General features: G+C 38.2%; 1 protein-coding gene across 1 annotated transcript in view; it reads left to right on the forward strand.

The window, feature by feature from the left end:
* The window catches only part of MBD9 (methyl-CPG-binding domain 9), a 225,822-nt gene that overhangs the window by 97,184 nt on the left and 105,682 nt on the right, over positions 1-22,956 (forward strand). Inside the window, exon 8 of the mRNA XM_089374975.1 lies at positions 11,815-11,913. Within this exon, the coding sequence (XP_089231101.1) occupies positions 11,815-11,913 (99 nt within the window). The remainder of the gene's footprint in view (positions 1-11,814; positions 11,914-22,956) is intronic.

Genomic DNA, 22,956 nt, shown 5'->3' on the forward strand with positions numbered 1-22,956 from the left:
ACCGGTTAGGGCAAAAAAAGGGAGAAATGGGCTAATGAACTGGGTATTTTGGCTGGTTTAGACCGGCGGGCTTGCTAACTGGCCGGTTAGACCGGTAACCGGTTTTTAAAAACGGTTTTTAAAACTATGCCTGCACCTGCTTCTTGATTTCAGCATTCTCTAAGGCAGACAACCTGTACATTCCAATGTTAGGCAATGGAGCATCTTGTTGCAAAATAATATCATGTACTATTTCCTTTTTGGGTGGCAGACTTTTAGGTTCTTGGAACAAGATATCATACTCTGAAACAACCTTTTTTAAATCAACTTCTTGTTCAACATTACAGCCCTCAAATACATTGGTTCTATCAGGGTTCTTTTCCTTTACAACCATCAGTAAGAATTGTTTACATGAATTTATCATTCGTTTCATCTGCCTTGAGTTTATGAGAATATAATTATTCTTGAGCTTATGAGCTCTTACAAAGTATTCGATTCCATCTTTAACAAGTAGATACTTGTTCTCAACTCTATAGAAAATAGCTTTCCTATCATACAAGTAAGGACTGCCTAAAACAATTCCACATATATCCAAAGTAATTATGTCTAACTAAACCTCATCTACAAATGCTGATCCAAAAGAAAACTTGAGTTTGCACTGTCTAGTCACTTGTAGTTGTGCTTTATCATTCAACCATCCTAATGGGTATGGTTTCTTGTGAGGTGTAGTTACTAATCCCAATTTTTTTACAATTGCTTCAGAAATTAGATTTACTTGTGAGCCACTATCAAACAAAGCATCAATCTTTTGATGTTTGGAAATAACTCGAATATAAAAAAGCTCATGTCTTTTTCTCTCATTCTCTTCATCAATAATAGATTGTGCAGAATTAGTAGTAGATGCTTCAGAATTCTTACCTTTTATACCTGTAGCTGCAATGGTTGTATCATCTCCTGAGTCTGACCCCAAATATTTTTGAATAGCTGCATCATTCTTTTTCTTCTTCTTCTTCTCCTTATTCCTGCTTACAGTGGACTGGGATGGTCCCCCAACTTCTGGATTTCCATTCTTTCCTCTAGCTTCTAGATGAGTAGCTTGTGCAGATACCTCATCTATACTAGTGGGATTAAACATGAGGATGGTATGCCTCATGTAGCTGTGTAGACCCCTAGTGTACTTCAAAAGAGTCTCTGGTGAGTCTAATGAGATGCCTAGAATCAATGCTCTCTTTCTAAATTCTTGAGTGTACCCTTGCACACTTTGCCCTTTCAACTGCCGAAGAGTTTGCCAACTCATCATGGCTTGTTGCATGTAGGCCAATGGATAGAACTGCTTTTTGATTGCAGAAACAAATTCACTCCAGACAGAGATAGTCTTACCATGTCTTTTCATGTCAGCTTGGGTCCTGCCTTCCCACCAAACCAAGGCAGTGCCTCCTAGGTGTAGGCTTGCCCGCTGAATCTTGCTCTTGTCTGAATCAATACTCTGCACTCTGCAATAAACATCAATTTGTCTAATCCAATTGTCCAACCCTTTTGCATTCAACTCTCCATCATATATAGGCAAATCAAATTTAACATCTAGTTTGATCAAAGATGCTTTCTTTTTGTGTTCAGGGTTGTTAGGAGGTGTGAGAAAGCTTTCCTCTTTCCCTTTTCCTTTTGAGTGGTCATGGAAGTGAGACTCATCTTCTCCTTTGTCTTGCTTGAAGCCTGATGAATCTTTTTTCTTATGCTTTCTAAAGTCCCTATACATTTCTTCTACCATGGACTCAAGGTTGCATGAAACGAGGAAACGGGTACGAGTTTCCGAAACGGGAAGCGATACGAAACGCGACCTTCCCAAATTTTGGAAACGGGGAAACGCGAATATATATATATATATATATATATATAGGACATTTAAGAAATATGTGCAATCATAAAGCATATATGATACATTCTAATTTATTACATTATGATAAAATTGTCAATTGTCAATGCATAAACTATAAGTATCTAAATTTACATCACATTTACTCATGAATAATCACATAATGAAAATAGAAATATCCAAAATCAGCCACGAGAAATTTCTAATTTTTTGTCTCGTGCTTGATTGGGGGTCTCCTCCTACATAGTCGAATGACCTTAGTGCTCTTGATTAAATACAAGTTTCATACCCTAGTACCCTACATTCTCTTGATTATTGGGAGTCTCCCCTGCATAGAGAGCTTTGTTCTCTCGATTAAATACAAGTTCCATACCCTAGTACATGATAAAATCCAATGGAAACATTGCAATCCCCCCAATCCTGAAATCCTGAAAAACAGATAAGTCTGCTGGATTTTGAGTGAGATCTAAAATTCTATTTTCTCCATATGAAATCCAATGAGGGCGAAACCACTCTCAAACATCCTGAGTCATTTCATGGTAATGTTAAAAATTTAAGTAAAAGGATGAAAATGAAAAATAAAGGAGAATATCACTTTTACTTTAAGAATTTAACATTACCATGAACTGCATATCAACACTAGGGCAAAAGTTCACTTTTATAACTTTAGACAGGCATCTGGAAGCAACTAGAAGTCACTAGGCTAACGTAAGAATAGATTACAAAACAAATAAAAAAAAAAAATTAAAAAAAACACAAGTAAATGCTGAAACGTGGGTCGTACGGCCCTGAAACGCGTTTCAGGCCGTACTGGCCACGTTTCAGTTTCGTGAAACGTGGCAGTACGACCTGAAACGCGTTTCAGGGCCGTACCAAACGCGTTTCAGCGTTTCGTACTCGTTTCCATATGGAAACGCCTTCCTACCCCACGTTTCCTGCAACATAGCATGGACTTTATGGCTAGGAAACTATCTATGAATTGAGGGTCTGGTCCCACAAAACCTTCTTCTGACATTGTCTTCTGAGGATAGACTCTCCCAATTTCAGGATTACTTTCAACCAACTCTCCTTCTCCTAACTTGAGCTTTGATCTAGTTAGCATTCAAGAGCTAAACCAACACAAGCTTGTCTAACCTTTACAACCTAGAGCTCTGATACCACTGGCTCTGAAAATCACCCCCTGAGTGATCTCAGTTAAATATTTATTGAATGAAGGTATTACAGACTCATGTGCTGGTGTGTGTCTAGGTTATTTTAGGCAACAGATCGATCAGATTGCAAAATACACAGACACTAGAAATATGGAAAATAGCAGAGAAACACAGTAAGCAAATACAAGAACACAACAAATTAATAAGGAGTTCACCCTATCCTCCAGGGCTACGTCTCTGGTCTAGCTTTCAATGGTGGCCTTCTTTTATTGTGTCTTTAAAGTAGAGAATTACAATGAGGAGCTCAATTTGAGTCTCCTGAAACATAATTGCTTGGTAGGGTGGTTCTTGGATTCCCCAAGCCACTAGAGTGCACAAACTCTTTTCCTTACCAGCTCTTGACCTCTCTGGTCTTTAATGGAAGGAGCCCAATGTGGTGCTCAGTTCCCTGACAGATCCTCTCAGGGATGGCTCGATGCTGCCTTATGCTGCAGGTCAGCTCGACTCTCTGTCTTTCTACTCTTTGCTTTACTGTCTCTTCGTTCTCTGTCTTTGTCTTCTTCTTTCTCCGGTTCTTCCTCTCGGTGTTCTCTCCCTGTGTCTTGTTTTCTGTGTGTTCATGGCTTAAAGCCACTCTAGCTCATGACTGCTCGTTTCCCCTTCCGTCCCCCGTCGGGTCGCCTGTTGCTACTTGCTTGGAGTTCCCTGTCTCTGCGTCTTCATCAACGGCTCACAGGAAGTGGCCACTTGTCCTCCTACGAACTGCGCCAGCTTTGCCTCGTTGGTTCGGTTCTTCGGTTACGTCGGGAAATGACTCGTTCGCCACCTCAGCAGTCAAATCGGACCTCAAATCCTTATACATCGCGGCTCAATCCCTTGTCAAATCCGGTTCTTTCATCGGGCGCGATCTCAGTTGAGCCCCCAAATTCGACGCCATTCGCTCATTTCGCGCGGTTGACTTGCTCGACCATTAGCACGCAATGAGTGGCAATTTTCTCTCTCCTCCGCCTGCCACGCGTTGGGCGCTAAGTGGAATCGCTCGTTTTTCTCCAATTCCGCTTACCGCCCAAGGGTGCTTCCGATAAATACTGCCGGTTTTGGAGTGCGGGTCCCGCCTTTAGCCTTTAGCATTTTCCCCATGGTTTTCCCAGCTCTCATGCGACCGAGCGCTCGGGGCCTCTCCTTCTCGAGGCGTTTTGCTCGGCGATGCCGCTAATCGCGCATCAGAAACTGCCTCCTTTTCCCGATATGGGCTTCCCAGGTGCTAGTTTAGCCTCCTGCGCGGTCTCCATGGGCCTCGGTCAGCGCGCTTTGACCGAGGTCCTTGTCGTTCCTCGCTGGCTGCCAACTTCCACTGTTCAGAGGTCTTCCTGATCGCTCTCTGCTCTTGAATTCAAAGTTTTGTCCTGATTTGGTACAGTCATGGTGCTTTGATTATTCTTCATGGATCCAATTCGGATCATTTATGGATGCAATGTAGCTCTCATTGTTCCTTGTCATTAAAAGATCATCTACATATACCACAAGATTTACAAATGTTTTGCCAACTTTCTTGACAAACATAGTAGCATCATCAAGATCATAATGTTTGAAGTTGAGTTTCAGAAGATGCTCAGTTAACTTTTCATACCAAGTTTGCGGTGCTTGCTTGAGGCCATACAAGGATTTCACAAGTTTGCATACTTTATGTTCATGTCCCTTCACAACAAATCCTTCAGGCTGGTATATAAAAACATTCTAAGTGAGCCATCACCTTTATACTTGTGCTTGTAGACCCACTTGCAGCCAATTGGTTTGGTTCTCAATGGAGGATCAACCAGCTTCCAAGTGCCATTCTTTATCAAGGCATCATGCTCCTTTTGCATCGCTTCTTTCCATTCATCATGAGAAGCGACTTCTTTGAAGGAAGTTGGTTCAAAATCTGTAGACAAATTCAATTCACAATCATAAGAAACATCCATATCAACAGGTGAATCAAAATCATCTACATCACCTCCATTTTGCCTGGTTGAATTTCTTGTTCCTGTCTTTTCAACCTCATTAGGATGAACAGTTTCAAGAGTCTTTGTCAGCCACTTTGGGGGACCTTTTTGAAATGGTCTAGGCTGCTCAGTTGATTGAGTTGGGAGTGAATCAAGATTGAGTCTCCCAATTTTGTCAATCACATCACTCAAAGTATCATCAGTGGTTGGAGTTTCATGTGGGGGAGAGAGTGCTTTAGAAGAAGATTCCACAGATTGATTCGATATAGGAATCCCCCCTTCAAGATGTGGAATCTGATTATCAAATTCTTGAAATGATTTTGCATGCCTGAATCTATCCAAGCAATCAAGTTGCCGCTCAACAACATTGTTAACCTTGGAGGATTCAAGAAACATTACATCCCTAGATACAACAAACTTTTTGTTAACTTCATCATAGAGACGGTATGCTTTGGAGGTATTTGAATACCCCAAGAAGGTACACTTACGACTCCTTGCGCCAAGTTTGTTTCTATGTACCTTTGGTGTCAAGGTATAATAGGTGGAACCAAAGACCCTGAGATGCTTTACCAAAGGAATGTGGCCATAACACATTTCATAAGGAGTCTTGTTTCTAATAGCATTAGTTGGACATCTGTTCTTTACACATACAACACATAGAGCTGCATCAGCCCAAAACATCAATTTTACATTCTTGAAAAACATTATGGAACATACCATATTTAAGATTGTCCTATTCATTCTTTCAGCTACTCTGTTCTGTTGGGGATTATAAGGCACAATTGTTTGATGTTTGATCCCATGCTGGCGAAGATAGTTTTCAAATTCATTTGAAGTGTATTCTTTTCCATTATCAGTGCGAATAGAGACAATATGAGATTGTGCATCATTTTCAATCCATGTATGAAAGTTCTTGAATGTTTGAAAAGCATCTGATTTGTTCTTCAATAAATAAACCCAACACATTCTGGTGTAGTCATCAATAAATGTCATCATATATTTATTTCCATTTGCAGAAGGAACATGCATTGGACTGCATAAAATGAATGAGTTCAAGTTTTCTATGTGCTCTGGAATGTGAATCATGAAAACACTGATTGCTATGCTTTTGTAGAATGCAAGCATCACATTGCTTAAGTTTCCTAGGAATTGTAGGCAAACCAATAACACTATTTTTCTTCAACAAGCGAAGGTTGTCATAGTTGAAGTGTCCAAATCTAGCATGGCATAATAGACTTGATGGAAATGTACCTTCATCATAATGAGAACTGTATGAGAAATTTTGTGCATGAGCAGAGATACCTTGCAGCTTGAGAAGTCTTTTTTCTTCTATCCCGGTCATGAAAACGGAGTGATCTAATGCTTTTCTCACCTCAACCTTGCCATCAAACAAATGAATGGAATGTCTTTGCTGGTGGATGTGGACCAAGGACAGGAAGTTTCTCCTCAGTTGTGGGAGATATAAAACATCATGCAGAAGAAAGTTTGGAAGACCAAGCAATTTGAGCCTGATTGTGCCAAAGCCCCGATGGCTTGAGTTTTGATTTGTTTGCAAAGTATACTGCTCCATCAACATTGTTAGTAAATTCCTCAAAAGATCTCTTCTAAAAGTCATGTGGCAAGTTGCTCCTGAATCATCAACCAATCATTTTTCCAAGAAGCAAGTGAAGCATTAAACAAGTCTTCATACACTTAAATATTTCAATGTGCCACAACATAGTGAGCGGATTCAGGTGCTTTACCTTTCTCTTTGTCATTGGTTTTACCTTTGGCTTGATTTCTTTCCTGCTCAATTTTGTCCCAAGGCAACTTGCATGTGGATGCATCATGTGATCCATCTCTATTGCAACATATGCAATGAAGATCAGACTTTTCTCCTTGAGAGTGTCTGCCCCCCTGCCTTTGAAATTTCTTCTTCCTCTTCCTCTTCGATCACCTCTTCCTCTGGAAGAATCTTGAGCATGATTCTTCTCTCTATGTGCAAGACACACAACTTCTTCAGAAGACTGAGAAGCTGTCTTCTTCCCATAATCTTTCTCTCTCTCAGCAAATTTATTCCCGAGGGAGTCAAAGGTAATCTTTTTGAGGTTTCCATTTGCTTGCAATGAGTCAAGATAATTTGAATAAGTGGGATAAAGTGCCTTGACAAAAGCTATGAGAGGAATGTCTGGTTCAACATTAGTGATTTTGATATCATGCATAATAGATTTTACTTTTGATCCTAGAGCAAGAGGATCATCATTTTGTAATTCAAGACTGAACAATTTAATCATCAATTGGACAACTTCAAGCGCAGAGTGTGAGTCATACATTTCCTTCAACTTCTGTAAGGCTTCAAAAGCATTTGAAAATGGTGAAATATGGCGAAAATCAAGGCATAGGCCTTGCTGTTCTTGTTTTCCCAAATGGCGAATTCCTTGTCTGAGGTAGGCTTTGCAGGTTCATTATCTCCTTCTCCTACACAAACTCCTTTCCACAACTCATTGAAGATGAGAGTGTGTTTGATCTTTAGAGACCACTCAGGAGAGTTCTCTTTCTTGGTGAGAACCACTCCCACAATAGATATCAATGGATGCATTTTAAAATTTGTATTTTGTAAAAAAATTGTGCTTCTGCTAGCAAAACAAAATGCAGTTCTGGTGGCTAAAAATGCACTTCTGGTGTAAAAAGTGCAGTTTGGTATCTGAGGGCAGAGGTATTATATGGGGTAGTTGTTATATGGGAGAGGGATTATGAGGGGGAGGTAGATGTCTGCAATGGGCCAATGTATATGACAATGCGGAGTATGGGAGCAACAGAAGTGGATTTGAAAAACGAATTGGGTATTCCGACAGAGGTTGCCCAATTGGCTGCACTATCCACTTGATGTATGCTATTGATCCTAGTGAATTTGTCCACTTGAAAATTGCTCCACACTCATGGCCCTCACTGTCGATTCTCGGCATGGCTTTCATCTTATTCAAAGGGTGCTCAAAGCTCTGTAATCCCCACCATTCCAAAACATGCATCCTGTTGGGAAAGGAGCAAAAGACTTCTTGCAGCCAAGGGACCGAGGTCGAGGGGAGAGGCCAAGGGGCCGAGTGATGTGAAGTTAGCACATTGAACACAATTGAAGTGTGGTACAGAGGAGCGTTCAAGGACAGAGGCTAGGACAATGGAATATGTAACACGGACCGTTGACTATGCAAACAAAGGAACTATAGAAGGCAGCGTATGGCAATGTAGGGCGCAGGGGAATTGTGGTATGAAGATGTGAATAGTAAAAAATCACAGCTTAATATAACAAAACCAAACCGGAGCATGCAACACTGTGTAATGATAAAATTAAAAACCGAAGTGGCGTGATACCTACAATGTATGGACTGCAGCGATGGACTGTATGGAGGAGGGGCCACGTGAAGACAGAGAGCGTACCTTTCACCAAACACATACCATTCTTGCATTAAATAAAACTAACGCATATGACAAAGAGCATGGAAGACTGCAGAAATTGCAGAAGGGAGTTACAAGGGCAGGAAAACTAAAAATGGAGCTGGCTCTGATACCATGTCAGGCCAAGAGGTAACTCCTCAAATGAATTGTATTGATTCAATAAGATTATTCATGGTTATATACATGAGGGAGTGACTCTTGTGCTTCACCTTCTGATGACTCTTTATTTTCCATTATTTACTATTTACATCATTTACAAGTGTTCACCCAATCCCAATGATTAGGTGTCAACAAGGACAAATCATTTTGATGGGAGAGAATTTAATAAATATAAAATATAGTAACGATATAATAATAATAACAAGTAAGGGACATAATGTAAGGTACTCAACTGTTCACCTTAAGGGACATGACTATTCACCTTTGTGACTAGTCAATGGATATAAATATACCATCACAGGGCCTTGTCTCAGTCATAATATCTGAGTCATTTATTATTAAATTATACAATAATTATGCTATAAGGATTTCAACTTATTGTTGTTCTTATGTTGGACATTCAGTGAATGAACTACTGTTCATTACTTGCTGTTTCTGTTTATACATTAAGTTATTATGTTTTGGGTTTATTATGAATATTGTCAAATTTATAGATATCGTAACACGAGATGAGAGTATTAGTCTAGGACAAAATATGTGATATTTTGTTTCAGACCATTCTGAGGTTAGGCATTAATCAGAAGAACGTGAGCTTTGAGAAAGTCATGCTAGAACAGCAACACTAACAGTTATGAAATTTCAAGAATATGATGGTTAAGGTTGTGTTGAAACTTGTTGTACAAGAAATATTGATGACGTATACTCAATCTAAACAATGTTTGACTCACGTAGGCATCAATTTTCTCCTCCTAAGATGAGAACTACTCAGTGAAGTGCACCGAAAGTTGCCTGCAGCAGTGAAGATCAGTTGATGGCAAATGACAATCTGTGTTTCTTTGAAATTAGCACCATGGGATTGGAGTATAATAACCACATAATGAAAAAACAATGATAATAGAGGAGCAAATGAATATATTAAAGGACTACAGGATAAGATGAAATATCTCAACTAAGAATTGATTTAATCTATACTGCAACATAATGCATTCAGAAAGAGAATGAAGATGGAAACTAGGACTAGGGAACAAGTGGAAGCCAAGAATATGTGAGTGAGACAAGTTACCAAACTGGTATATGGAGAGCATATTTATATGCAGGAATTCGTGAAAATTTGGAAGAAATCAGAAGGCTAAGAGAAGAAAGCCAGTTGTATTTCCTTCACGAGTGCTATTTACAGTACCTGCCCCTAGTAAAGGAATTGAGCACATCAGAGAAGATTCAATATAATGGTTTATGTGAACCTCTGTGCCCCTATTTTGAATTGATTTATCATCACATTGGGAAGTAATATTATTGTATCTGTGCAACATATGCCCATCTTCATTGATCACATGTATATAGTTTAAATGGACTAAGCTGAGTAGGAGCTTCATGACATCCTCTATGTTCCCATGAAGGTTGCTGCATTTGTTCTCTCCTATTCATTAATTCATGTGCATAAACATTCTCTCCCTTTAATCTATTTCACTATGATTAGTAAGAGTAAATCTGCAATTTTGGTGTAATCGAGAAAGCTATACAAGAGCTAGGAGTTCATTTTCTCCCAAAAGCGGGCTGCAGCAGTGAGTATCAGTTGATCGAAAATGCGAATTGTTGTTTCTTTGAAACTAGCACAGTGACAATGGAGTATGGTTACCACATGCATGAAGATTCAATGATATTAGAAGAAGAATGGAAGATGTTAAAGGATTAGAGGGTAAGGTGAATGTCGCAAATATAATTGACTAAACCTATACTATAACAGACTTAATTAATATGGAGAGCATATCATTATCCAGTAATTCATGAAAATATGGATGAAAACAAAAAGCTAAGAGAAGACAGCCAGCTTTGTTCTCATTACCAATGTTGTCTGCAGCATCTGCACGTGGCATTAGAACTGAAGGCATCAGAGAAGACGATTGTTAATGAATATAATTTATGTAAAAGTAATAAATATAAATAATAAATAATAATCATTATAGTATTTAATTAAATAATAATTAGTTAAACAAAGAGGCATGTCTATACAGACATGACTGTTCGTGAAAGGGTACTTCCTAGCTATATATACAGGGCCCTTATTCCCAATCATATTATCATTCTTATTAATACATTTTAATATATATTCTTGTATCCTAAATGGAGATCTGCATATTGCAAGTCTTCTGGAATATTTTAACTTGAAGGTCAAACTTTGTTCGTTCCAATGATATCGTGGTTTATGCGGACCTTTGTATATAAGGAGATCCCCAATATGAAATGATTTGTCATTGTGTGGAGGCAATATTAGTGTATCTGTGCACCATATATGTTAGTGTAGGAACTTCATGACATCTTGTATGTTCTCATGCAAGTTTGGTGCATTTGTTCTCTACTATTCAGTAATTCATGAGCACAAACATTCTTTCTCTTTAATTTGTTTCATTATGTTTAGTTAGTTTAAACCTGCAATTTTGGTTGAATCAATATTCAAAAGTCTGCAGCTCTTAAAACTTAAATATTAGGACTGAATTTTGAATTCCTTTGAGTATAAAGTTGATGAAGTTACCCCATCAACATCTTGTGCTCAAGTTGCAAAAAATATTTTCGTTTCGAAATTCTTGACAACTAAAAGAGTTTCTGTCACAGATTGGTAATTTACTGCTGTTTGGCAAAAGCTACTACATGTTTTGCTGCTTTTGGGCAGTCACCAGATGCTTTAGTACATTATACTTTAGATTTGGAGTAGATCATTCTGGAGGCTCTTGAATGCTAGGAATAGAGATATTATGGATTGAAGTTTCTGTAGTACTTTAAATTAAAAAAATCATACTATGGATGGTAGGGTTACGTATATCTGTTTTTGGGAGGTTTTGAGTCAGGGCAGTGACCCTTCTAGAAGTCTTGAATAGATTTTGCTATTCAAGAGGCAAGCTGCAGTATAATTTGATCAGAGTGAGAGAATCTAACAATTTCATGTTTTGTGCCAACTGTTAAATAAAACTGTGCTGAACATATTAGGTGCATCCAAAGTTGATTTTTGTCATCTTGCCTGCCCCTGCTGTTTTGATGCAAATTAAATTCAAAAACCTTTTGTTCTGGATCATGTTACATTTTTGTTTTCAATTGCACTGGTTGCAATTCACTTTAACAAGAATTGTACAATTTTAAAGTCTTTTTATAACTCTGATCATATTAAGGGCACAACTTAAAAAGACATGGCTTAAGACGTTGTTTTTGATTTCACTGATTTTTTTTAATTAATGTTTACTTTCAGGTTTGGAATAACATCTTTAAAGCCTATGGTGATCGTGCTAATCTTATGCAACTTGCTGAGTCACTGTCAAAGAACTTTGAATCTCTTTATGAAAAAGAGGTATGAATAACAAATAGGTTCAGTTATTATGTATGTTCTTTGTCAAGAATTGCTGCAAATTCAAGAACATTCTTCCAAATTCAGCAGCTCCTTATCTTCCAGAGTGTTGAAGATTTGAGCTTCTGCTCCGCAGATGAAAGACAGCATGAACTCCTTATAGAATTTCAATTTACACTATAAGTTTGTAATTGTTTGAAAACATTATAATCTGATGTTTTTGAAGTATATGGTTGTAACTATTTATGGAAGTTGAAAACCTGAATATTTTGTGGGTAGAATATCAGTAGTATCATCTATTAGCCAATCAGAGGTTAGAGGAAACTGTTAACAAGATAGTGGATGGAGACAGAAAATGGCGTGAAATATCAAATACAGAGAGTTTTTCCAGAGTATTCAAAATTAAAATAGCAGGTGTGTGTACGGATACAGACGTGTGTGTGTGCATGTGTGTACACCCAACATTCCTGTATGTCCATCTGTCTGCTATGTTGGACCCCCAAAAATGAAAACTATGTTGGAAATGCTGACTTAAAATATTTGCCCTCAAATCTGGAGTGTGAAGTCTAGCTATTTACATGTCAGAACATTGAAAATAGATAGTTTTCCGAGTATATTTATTTACATTGCAAAATGCAAGTGCCACTGTTGTACATAATATAAAAAATCAGACCCTGTTGAATAGATTCTGTACTGTAGTATCTAACCTGAAAAATTGGATAGCTAAAACTGAAAACACCAATCAAAATTTCTGCTATAGGTAGAGAAGATAATATAAGTTTATTAATGTCCAATAAATGACCAAAAGTATGTCAAGAACACTGTTTGGTGCATCAGTGGCAATGCAAAGTGGGAGTGCAAAGGCCACTTCTATAAAAACAAAGATCAATGATAATCTATATGATCTAGGCACAACTATCAGAATGTCATGAAAGAAATACAATGCTCTAGATCTGAGTGCAAAGAAAAGAGCCTCATTTCTGCAAATGCTTGCGGTTAGACAAAGGAGAGAGTGGGTCCTCCTATGAAGTCGAAAGGGAGGCTCTCCTATCATTAGAGCCTGAGGAAAAAATCTTCGTATAAAAAGCTGGTTGGATGATGTGACCAATTACTGGGAACTGTTGGAGAGGTATTGCTTGCTTGTTTTTTTTTGATACTCTACACCCTTCTTTCTCCAATCTATCTCATTTTCTATGAATTCTTGCTGGTTGTTCATAAATTTTATGATTTGAAAGTCATCATCAAAATCCTGCCAATGCTTACAGATGGTCTGAATATAATCTCTAGTCTTCCTCCTTCCAGCAAGTCCTATCAAGTTTGAAGAGTTGACGCAGTGACTACCAATGCATCGGTTTTCTCATTAAAATTCCAATGCTGTTTTTCTGAGGATAACACATTAAAATGCTCCATTGTATCCCACACTACATTCCTATACCTTTTCAACCTATCATTCTTGCGAGCAAATTGGTTCTTTACTTGTCTGATCAACAAGTCAGTGTCGCCTTCAATTTCCAAAATTTTAATTCCTATATCCCTTTTTAAATTCAATCCCAACAAGAGGGCTTTGTACTCTACTCCATTATTTTTTGCTTCAAATTGACAAATTCTAAACAGAAAGCATAGCATGATGTGATATTTTTGATGGGATGTGAAAACAATACTTGCACTGACCACTATTCTAAACTTAGCTTCATCAAAGTTCATCATCCAAGCTATATCAACATCTTCCGGTGAGATATAGAATTGTCTAACACATCGTAAGATCCTAAATCATCTCCATAACACAACAATTCATTCATTGATGATATTTCTTCATTTGCTCACAGTGCAGAGTACAAATGTGTTTTCAAGTGTAGGAATGGTAGCATAAGATAGGACTATTTGGATGCCACCTCCTAGATTGGTGGCCCACTTATGAGATTGACGCATTTCCTATAGATTTGGAATATGTATGACAACTACATCCATTAATATTGAGATGTTCAGGTAGGCAACCAATTTAAGATGAAGGTATTTGATCAAACCACACACTTTAATGTTTAATCTCTCTGGAATCCATTGCACACACATTTGTGTATGTTCTAGTGGTTTGTAGTCCCAATTTGTTCATGACCTTAAGTAACATGACATTGGTTGAGGCTATAGAATCCAACATGTATGAAGAAAGGTAGATGACTTACATTCACTTCCCCTTCTTGACTCATTGCTTGGAGGACAATAGGGCGATCTTTTTTACTTTCAACAACTTGACTTGATTGATTAATTTCTTCTATCCAAATGACTTCCTTTGGCTTCGTGTTTATGGATGGAACCTTTAGCTAACTCGGTCAAAGGAACGAGTACTTTAATGTTACTTACCTAATTAGTTATATCCAATTCCATCTAAGGGGAACTACTTGTTGAAGGACTTCGTTGAGGCCATTTTATGCTCAGTTCAAAGGGTTGTTTCCTTTCTTTCTTTGGCAACTTATTCTCTTGTATCTATTAGTTCATATCTTTTGGAATCCTTCTTGAGATGGCCTTTCACCAAATATTCTAATGGCCCTTTCTGTGTCTATGATGCCCTTGTCCTTATTAGTTCATATCTTTTGGAATCCTTCTTGAGATGGCCTTTCACCAAATATTCTAATGGCCTTTTCTGTGTCTATGATGCCCTTGTCCTGAACTTGTTGCATATTTTTTGAGAACAAAGGGTAAGAGTTTCTCTCTTAAAGCAAATTGTTGCAAAAATTCAAGTAGTTGTCTTTTCCTCTTGAAAATCTTTGCAAGCTTGCCAATAAGAGGGAGACTAATGGTCAACCACGTTGGTCTATTCTAATGTTGCAGGGGGTCTTTGATTCCAAGGGGAACTGTGATATCTGTTCCTAGGTGGATACGTGTTAGTTGGCTTTGCTTCATTTAGGGAGAAACTGAGCTGGTCTTGGAAAGAATTCAAATAGTATAAAAGGCTGGAGTAGTTTGATGACTTTGGGGGATATAGTGGATTATCTTATCAAATTCGAGATTAAATTCATAGATAGTTTAATTTTCATTTCTTGTGTTAGTTAAAGCCAATGTGGAAAAATTCGACCTTGGGAATAAATTGGCAAGGGTCTAGGAATTCAAAAAGTCGTTAAAGTCTGGAGGTTTTTAAAAAAGCGGCAAAATCTCTGCAAAATTAAAAGAATACAAAAGATTCATTTTTTTTTAACATCTAAAGTATCCACAACATCAATAAATGCATTTGCACGTAAACATGAAAAGAAAGCTAATATATAATATGTATATGAAGTCTAGTGCTACATTACATATCAAAATAGTGAATCAAGTCGTGAATCTTGACTCCTGACAAAGTCTCAACTCTCAAGAGTCAAAATATCAACAAAAAATGCAATAAATGTATATCATCAGTCATCTACATGTCATAAAGTAATTAGTCACTGAGATCATCTGCTCGTTTTATGGGAATAGGGAATGGATTTTCCTTTTCCTTTAGAGGAAGAAGGCCCTGCCCCTGGGGCTACAAATGGACTCTGTTGTCCTTTAGAAGCAAAAAAAGGAGGTGGCCTCTGTCCTCTGCTACTGCCCATCCTAGATGGTGTGACCTCCTCCTCCTCATCTTCCTCTTGCTCTGCCTCTTGACCCTCCTCCTCCTCCTCTACCTTTGGCTCTCCCTCCCCTGCAACTGCTACCTCCTCTGCCTCTAGTGCGTTTGGATCACATCTCTAACAAATCAAGGATCGAGTCCATAGCAGACCTCTCAGTCTCAACCCTCCATACAACAATGGTATCAATATTGTCCAATGAGATGGCTTCCACATCAAGGGTTTTCTAAAGCTGTCTCACCCACAATCAGAGATTGTAGTAGACGGAGACCATGTCATTGAGGCGTTAGGACTCCAATTTGTATTAGGGTTATAGATTGTAAATTAGTACTTAGAAAATTTAAATATTAAAATAATAAAATGAATTCAAAAATTTAATTCGAAATTTTTTAACCTGTTGCCATTTTTGCTTTGTATTTTGCCAAATACACTCTAGTTGCGCTCACACCCAGAGAACATGTTTGGTTAAGCACTTGAATGGCAAGTTTTTGGAGATGGGATACTTTGCCACCATAGCTTGTCCAACAAGCATCTACAAGATAAAAGAAAAATGAGAAACATAAAAAAAAAGTTAAAACATTGAAATTTTAAACTCGAAGCAAATTACGAAGAGAATGAATTATGAAATTTGAAAGTTGAAACAAATTGAAGCTTACCTGATATTTTGGTTGTCCTATTCTTAATAGCAATGGTAAAACCAAATGTGGCACCTACCATCCTATATATCTCCATTTCATTATAAATTTATTCATGTTCTTGCTTAGATGCCACCATCCTCTCAACAAAAGTGAGGGATCCATCCATCACCTCGACATCGAATCCGAAACCACAAGAATAAGAAAATGCGGGGTTGAGATAAATACCTACAACATGAATGGAGCGATGGAGGGTATTGTTCCATTGCTCATCCATCACTGTCCATACCAACTGTTGTTTGCCTTACCGTTCGTCTCCCTTATCTTCATAATAGGCACTAATGGCTTCTTTGGCCCTACCCATGGCCTCATACAAGTAGCCTGTTGCGGGCTTGTCTCCATCAACAAATTGAAGAACCCTTACCAAAGGTTATGAAATGGCACACACATCCTCTATTCTTGCCCAAAAGCTTTGATCATATGAAACTAACTAGTCTGCATATGCCCTCTCCCTCTGGTATGTGGCTAATAGATAAAGCACACCAATCTTGTGAAAGCAACATGCTCATCACATTCCACATAGAATTCAACAGAGACTAAAGACATATGAAAGTAGTGGCAAATTGTGTATTAGCAGGATGCACCAACTTTTTGTTGTTGGTGAATCTTCTCATCAAGCTAAGCACAAATGCATGATTATATATAAATTTTGTTATGCTCCTAGATGATTCAAAAATATCCTTCATAAGATGAATCTTACCTATATACTCTAACAGCAAGTCAATACAATGAGTAGCAAGAGGTGTTCAAAACAAGTTAGGATATGTCTCCATAATCAACTTGCCAACAACAACATACTTTGCAACATTGTCCATTATGACTTGTGCAACGTTTTGTGGACCTACTTCCTGAATGAAGATGTCCAACAACTCACATAATAAACGCGCATCTTTAATGTGTGGAGATGCATCAACAAATTTCATAAACATTGTCTCCTTTGGATAACTAACCAAGAAGATAAGAAGGGTCCTACCCTTCTGGGCGGTCCAACTAACTGACATAATTGTGCATCCAGTGTGTTCACATGATGCCCTAAACTCCTCCAATCTAGTATTGCAATCAACCTTTTCATTTTGAAGAAGAGGTCCTCTCAACTCTGGAAAGGTAGGGGCTTTGTACCTCAAGCCAACAACAACAACATCAATCATACGTTGGTAGAATGGGTTGGTCTTGGTAATGTTGAAAGAAACATCACTCCAAAGAAGAAACTTACTGACCAACTTGTCAGCGCCTGCCTTTTCCTTCTTTTTAAGTGTCGGTTTGATGTTAGGTTGTGCACCAGGTGTGGTTCTAGGAACAAAAAAATATGAGAAAGCTGAGGGGTTCGGACATGTGGGTGTGGAATGTGATGCTGAAGAACCACTCTTACTTCGCCCCACACTTGAGGCCTCTACAAGTTGGCTTTTTACCATTGCCTTGATGTCTTTGCCCTCCTCTTTATCCATCAACGATTTAATGGCATGCCAGATGATTTCCAGAGTTGGATTTGGGCAAAATTCTATATTGTGCCCCAGATGGAATTTTAATCTGTTGACTTCCCCTGACATATGTTTGCCATACAACTTGCAAGTAAAATACATTCTATTGACCCCCCTACATTTAGGTATAGTATCAGGTTCACCATATTCACACATAGGGTCCAAATTCCTCGGCGTTTCATTTGAAACTTTGAACTTGGATTTGAACCTAGTGCACAAAAATTTGAAAAACAAATTGCCCATCACATAAGAAGCAAACACAAATGTAATTGTTGATTGTAAATTTTAAATGCCTATTCTTACTCACTTGGACACACTTAGATTCACTAAACAATCTAGTTTTGATTCAATCTAGATTCTAAACAATGCTTTGATTCAAATTTCTAAGAGAGATTAAAATACATACCTGGCGGCAACAAATCAACACCTTGAGTCTCTCACGTTCAACAATGGACAAATCTCCAAATCCACACCAAAAAACTAGTAAATCTCCTCCTCTTGGGAAATGGCACACACCTCCTCTTTCCATTGGGACGAATGGCAGAGAAGAGAAAAAAATGATTTTGATTTTTGGCCTTTTCCCTCACTTATCTGCAACTTGGGCGGGCTTCACGATTTTTTGGCTTGACTTCCGATGAAATCCCGACCTTTTCGATAACATCGTGATTTTCTCATTTTTTTCCGAAAAAATCAGGCGATAAAATTAGCTAGCCCAAAAAATTGGATTTTGCCGATTTTATCGCGACTTTTTCGACACTCTGTAAAGCATTCAACAGAAACCTACCATCTCTTCTTTCTAACCAGCTAGAAAAGAAAGTATCTTTACAACCACGAAGAGAATTAATACTATTATCCGACAGTCCATTAAACCGTTTTCTAGCATCTTTCTTTCAAGATAAAGCAGAGCATTTAAATAACAGATCAAGATCTTTAATTTCAATAGTTTTAATAAAATCCATGAAAGCATCCCAATGATCACAGATGCTAGTAGCATCATCAACGTGAAAAAAAGGAAACTTTTCCAATCACTTAGGTAATTCATGAAGCTATCCATCAATATTTGTTGAAAACTACGCAGTTACTGGGGGGGATCAGTAATTGTGTCTTTTAAATGGCCAATTTTGTTTTATTTTAAAGGCTTTTCAACTTTTTCTTTATTAGAAGATTTATATATGGGTTCAACAATTAACCATGGATTCAAAGGAAAACATGCATGCAACTCATTCAACTCATGTAGACACCAGATATAAGTGGAAACCCATATAAGCGCCCACTTCCTCTCTTACATCAATTTTGTAGGCTGTTACCTACATGAGGCTTCAACCTATCTTTTCTTCTACAAGCTACAACTTGCTGGGAGAACCCACTCCCTCTTCTACAGGCTATAACCTGCTCTTTTTCAAGCTACCACCTGAAATGAGACACCAATCCCCTAACACGATTACAAATTTACTAGTATACCTGATCTTTGAATTTTGAGTTCTTCTTTTTATTTGGCTGTGTTCTACAGTTTGCCTTTGCTCCCTTTATAACTGTTTATCTCCTCCGCTCTTCCTCAATTCTGCTACACTTCTGCTTCTCGTTTTCTTTCTCTCGTTACCAGGCAATTTATGAACTTCTTCTCATAGAATTCGATTCTCTAGCAGCACTACCATTCAAAATTTGTCTCTTTGTATTCCAAGGCTGTATCTTTATCGTCCACTACTCGTTTCCAAATTCTTTCAGTTTTGAAGATCAAAACAAAATTAATGATTCTCAAATAATATTAAAAGATTATCATCAACCACTTTAATGATTGCATAAGCCAAGGATAAAACACTGGCAAGCAATATAACTCCATTTGAAAAACATGAGGTTTTCCTTCTGCAAATACTTGGAAAACATGAGGATAGTACTTGCTTCAAGCCATCTCCTTTTTGCGTCTACATCACAACAACTTCAAGCACTTCTGCAACACCTTAGACACCAACGACATGATTATGTGAATTAGATTGCAAGTTGGGTACTAATTGCGCCGATAGGCGCTCTCCAACCAAGTATGGTAGAGAAGTTGTAATGTAATGTTTAACATTTTTACTAAGTCAAATTACATAAAAATAACAATAAACTAAATTTAAAAAATAAAGTTTACTAAAAAGATTAATGTAATGTAATCTAAACATTATAATTTGGTAAAAAAATTTCATAATAATAAAAATAAAAATAAAAAAAATGGCCCATGATATTCATGTGGAATGTAGCCTATTTCAAGGGAGAAATTAAACCAGCCTATATCCATCGTAAGTCCACATCTACCAAGCACAAACCTCTTTTAGAGTGAAAATAAATTTTATCCCTCTGCGCTTGGTAGATCCGGAGTTAAGATGGATTGTGCTGGTTAATGAATTTATGGCTTGGATATAATGCCTTCTTGGAAATGTAAACTCAGCATATATCATACTGAAAGTTGATAATAACTTTCATATTCAATGGAAAATATGTTATTTAAAAATTATTTAGTGTAATTAAACGAAAGGGCACGATCAGAAGATCATACCCTTTCTTGAAAAGGTACCCATGGCGATATATGGAAATAAAAGGCTAAGTGGATGAGTTAAAAAATTGAAAGTGAGAATTAAATGCACATTTATTCTCATCCCTAGATCTAAATGAATCTCAACTATTAGATCTTAGGGTAACCCAAAAGTTCATTTAGAGAATAAAAGGAGAAGAGAAGAGGAAAAGATCAATTCATTCTTTCATGAGCATTTGAGAGAAAGAGAAGAGGGAGCAAGGAGAAAATTTCTGAGCAATGAGGAAGTGAAGGAGAGCAACAAGAAGATATTTCAGCAAATTTGGGCAGCAACATTTGTTGACAAGCATCCCAAGGAAAAACTGTACAGTAGGAGAAAGGCACAAAAATCGAGGAAAAGAGACAACATCAAGGGCACAAATTTCAAGGCAGATTTGGGCACAAATTTCGAGGCATTCGTATTGCTGAAATCCATAGTCTGTAAAACTAGTTATGGGCACGTTTTTTGAGGCTGCTCGTACAACATTTAATGATGTTTTATTGCTAGAAAATTTTTGTTTTGGCTATTTGTTGATTGGCACGATTTTCGAGGCAGAGTGAAAGCACGGAAATCGATATAAGTTGTAATGTGTGGCTGCTGAAATTTTTATTGTGTATTTCAGTTTCTCTATAAAAGCATTTTCAGAAATAAAGAAGAGCTCTCACACTGGTTTTCCCCAAGAGTTGTAGGGGTTTTTTTCCAAGGTCACATTGACCAAAAATCACTGTGTTATTTTTTGTGTGTGGCTGTCATAATTTTGCTGTGTTTTATTTCTTCAATTTCAACAGTTGAGAAATCTCTAAATTTGTGTTTTTAGAAAATATTTTCATTTCTAGATTTTAGAATTTTTATGATGTTTGGATTTAAAACTAAGTGCATGGGGTGATAAGGAAAATTGATAACCAGAGTGGGGGTTGAAATTTCTTCATGGTATCAGAGTTTGATTGGCGGAAAAGTGCAGTTTGGTAGGACAGTGAAACATGTCTTTGGGTTTGAGAGTTGAAGACAGGTTGGATGGGCATAACAACTACAATGCATGGAAGGAGAGAATCCAGAGTTCAAATGAAAACAGAAAAAATGGTCCTAAAGGAGAAACTAAAGTTCATTAAAATGGCTAAGGCTGACAGTGCTACAACATATCTTACAAAGATCACTTCATGGAGAGATGAGTTTGCAGCCGTAGGTGAGATCATTGCACCCATTGAGTTGGTGAGGATTGCTTCGAATGGTCTTCCGAAGACTTGTGAGAATGTTGTGGATGGCATTGTTGCACGGGAAAACCTTCCCGATTGGGAGAGGTTGTGGGATGATTGCATTCAAAATGAGATCAGAAAGAACCATGTTGGGGCAACCAAACAGGTGGAGGATGACAAAGTGGCATTGTTAGCAAGAGGCAAGAAGGGCAAAGCAAAGAAGCAAGCTTCCAACAATGGAGGCAAAGACAACGGTAAGACAAGCAACAGAACAAGGAGAAGGACTATTCCAAAGTCAAATGTTGGAATTGTCAAAAGTTGGGACACTGTTGTTGTGTGTCCGGAGAGGAAGAACAAGAAAAGGAAAGACAAACCCATGGCAGCTTCTGCAGAGATAGCGAACTTCTTAGAGAGCTTTGATCGGGAGTTTGGGTTCATAGCTTGTGAGGCCACTAGTGCAGGATCACCTGCCATACAGGTTCAAAGGGAGTGTGCATTCCCCGCTACTAGCAGAGCATCTTCTAGCATTTGGTATGTTGACAGTGGCGCTTCTCGCCACATGACAGGAGTTAGAGAGTACTTCTCGGAGCTTTCAAAGGGTGATACTGATACGGAGGTAGTACTTGGTGATGACATCATTGTTAGAGCAGTCGGTGTGGGGACATTGACATTGGATAGGGGACCCAAACCTCCCTTGAAAGTGTCAGATGTTCTATATGTACCTGGAATGAAGAAGAACCTGATATCCATCAGGAGAGGGTATGATGTGTTGTTCAGGAGAAGGTAGGTGCTTATATATCCTAGGGGAACTCTAGATTCTTCAACTAGAGAGATTGGTGTGCACCATGTTAAGGTGTACAAGTTCTCATTCCAACCCCTGATGGCATTGAGTAGCAGCACCCAAGACAGGATCGACAACAGATCTAGTAGTTCAGAGTTGTGTGAGATTTGGCATGACAGGATGGGGCATGTATCTTGGGGCCTTGAGTACATTGCGGGAGATTACCACCGGTGTGCCAAATTTCAGGTCTGATCACCTTGATGTATGTAGAGGATGTGTTGTATGTAGAGGATGTGCTAGCTATGGGAAGTTTGCCAAATCCCCTTTTCCCAACAGTGACAACAGAGCGACCAGGATCCCCGACTTGATTCATACGGATGTGAGTGGTTGGATGTCTCATGTATCCTTGAGTGGCTATGAGTACTATGTTTATTCATTGATGACCACTCCAGGAAGACCTGGATTTATTTCTTGAAGACCAAGAGTGAGGTCTTCAAGTGGTTTCAAGAGTTCAAAGCTCTTGTGGAGACCCACACATGTAGGAAGATCAAGGTTCTCAGGTCGGACAATGGAGGGTAGTATACGCTTGGTGAGTTTGTTGATTTTTGTGCTGAGGCAGGCATTAGGAGGGAGTGCATAGTTCCTTACAACCCCCAACAGAATGGGGTTGCGGAGAGGAAGAATAGATCCATTGTAGGGGTTGCCAAAGCCATGCTTCATGATCACGCCTTACCTTTATTTTTGTGGGCAGAGGTCTGCATCA

This window comes from Pinus tabuliformis, chromosome 8 (genome assembly GCF_031772625.1).
Source record: "Pinus tabuliformis cultivar Carrire ecotype Pingquan chromosome 8, CPIR1, whole genome shotgun sequence".
NCBI lineage: Eukaryota > Viridiplantae > Streptophyta > Pinopsida > Pinales > Pinaceae > Pinus > Pinus tabuliformis.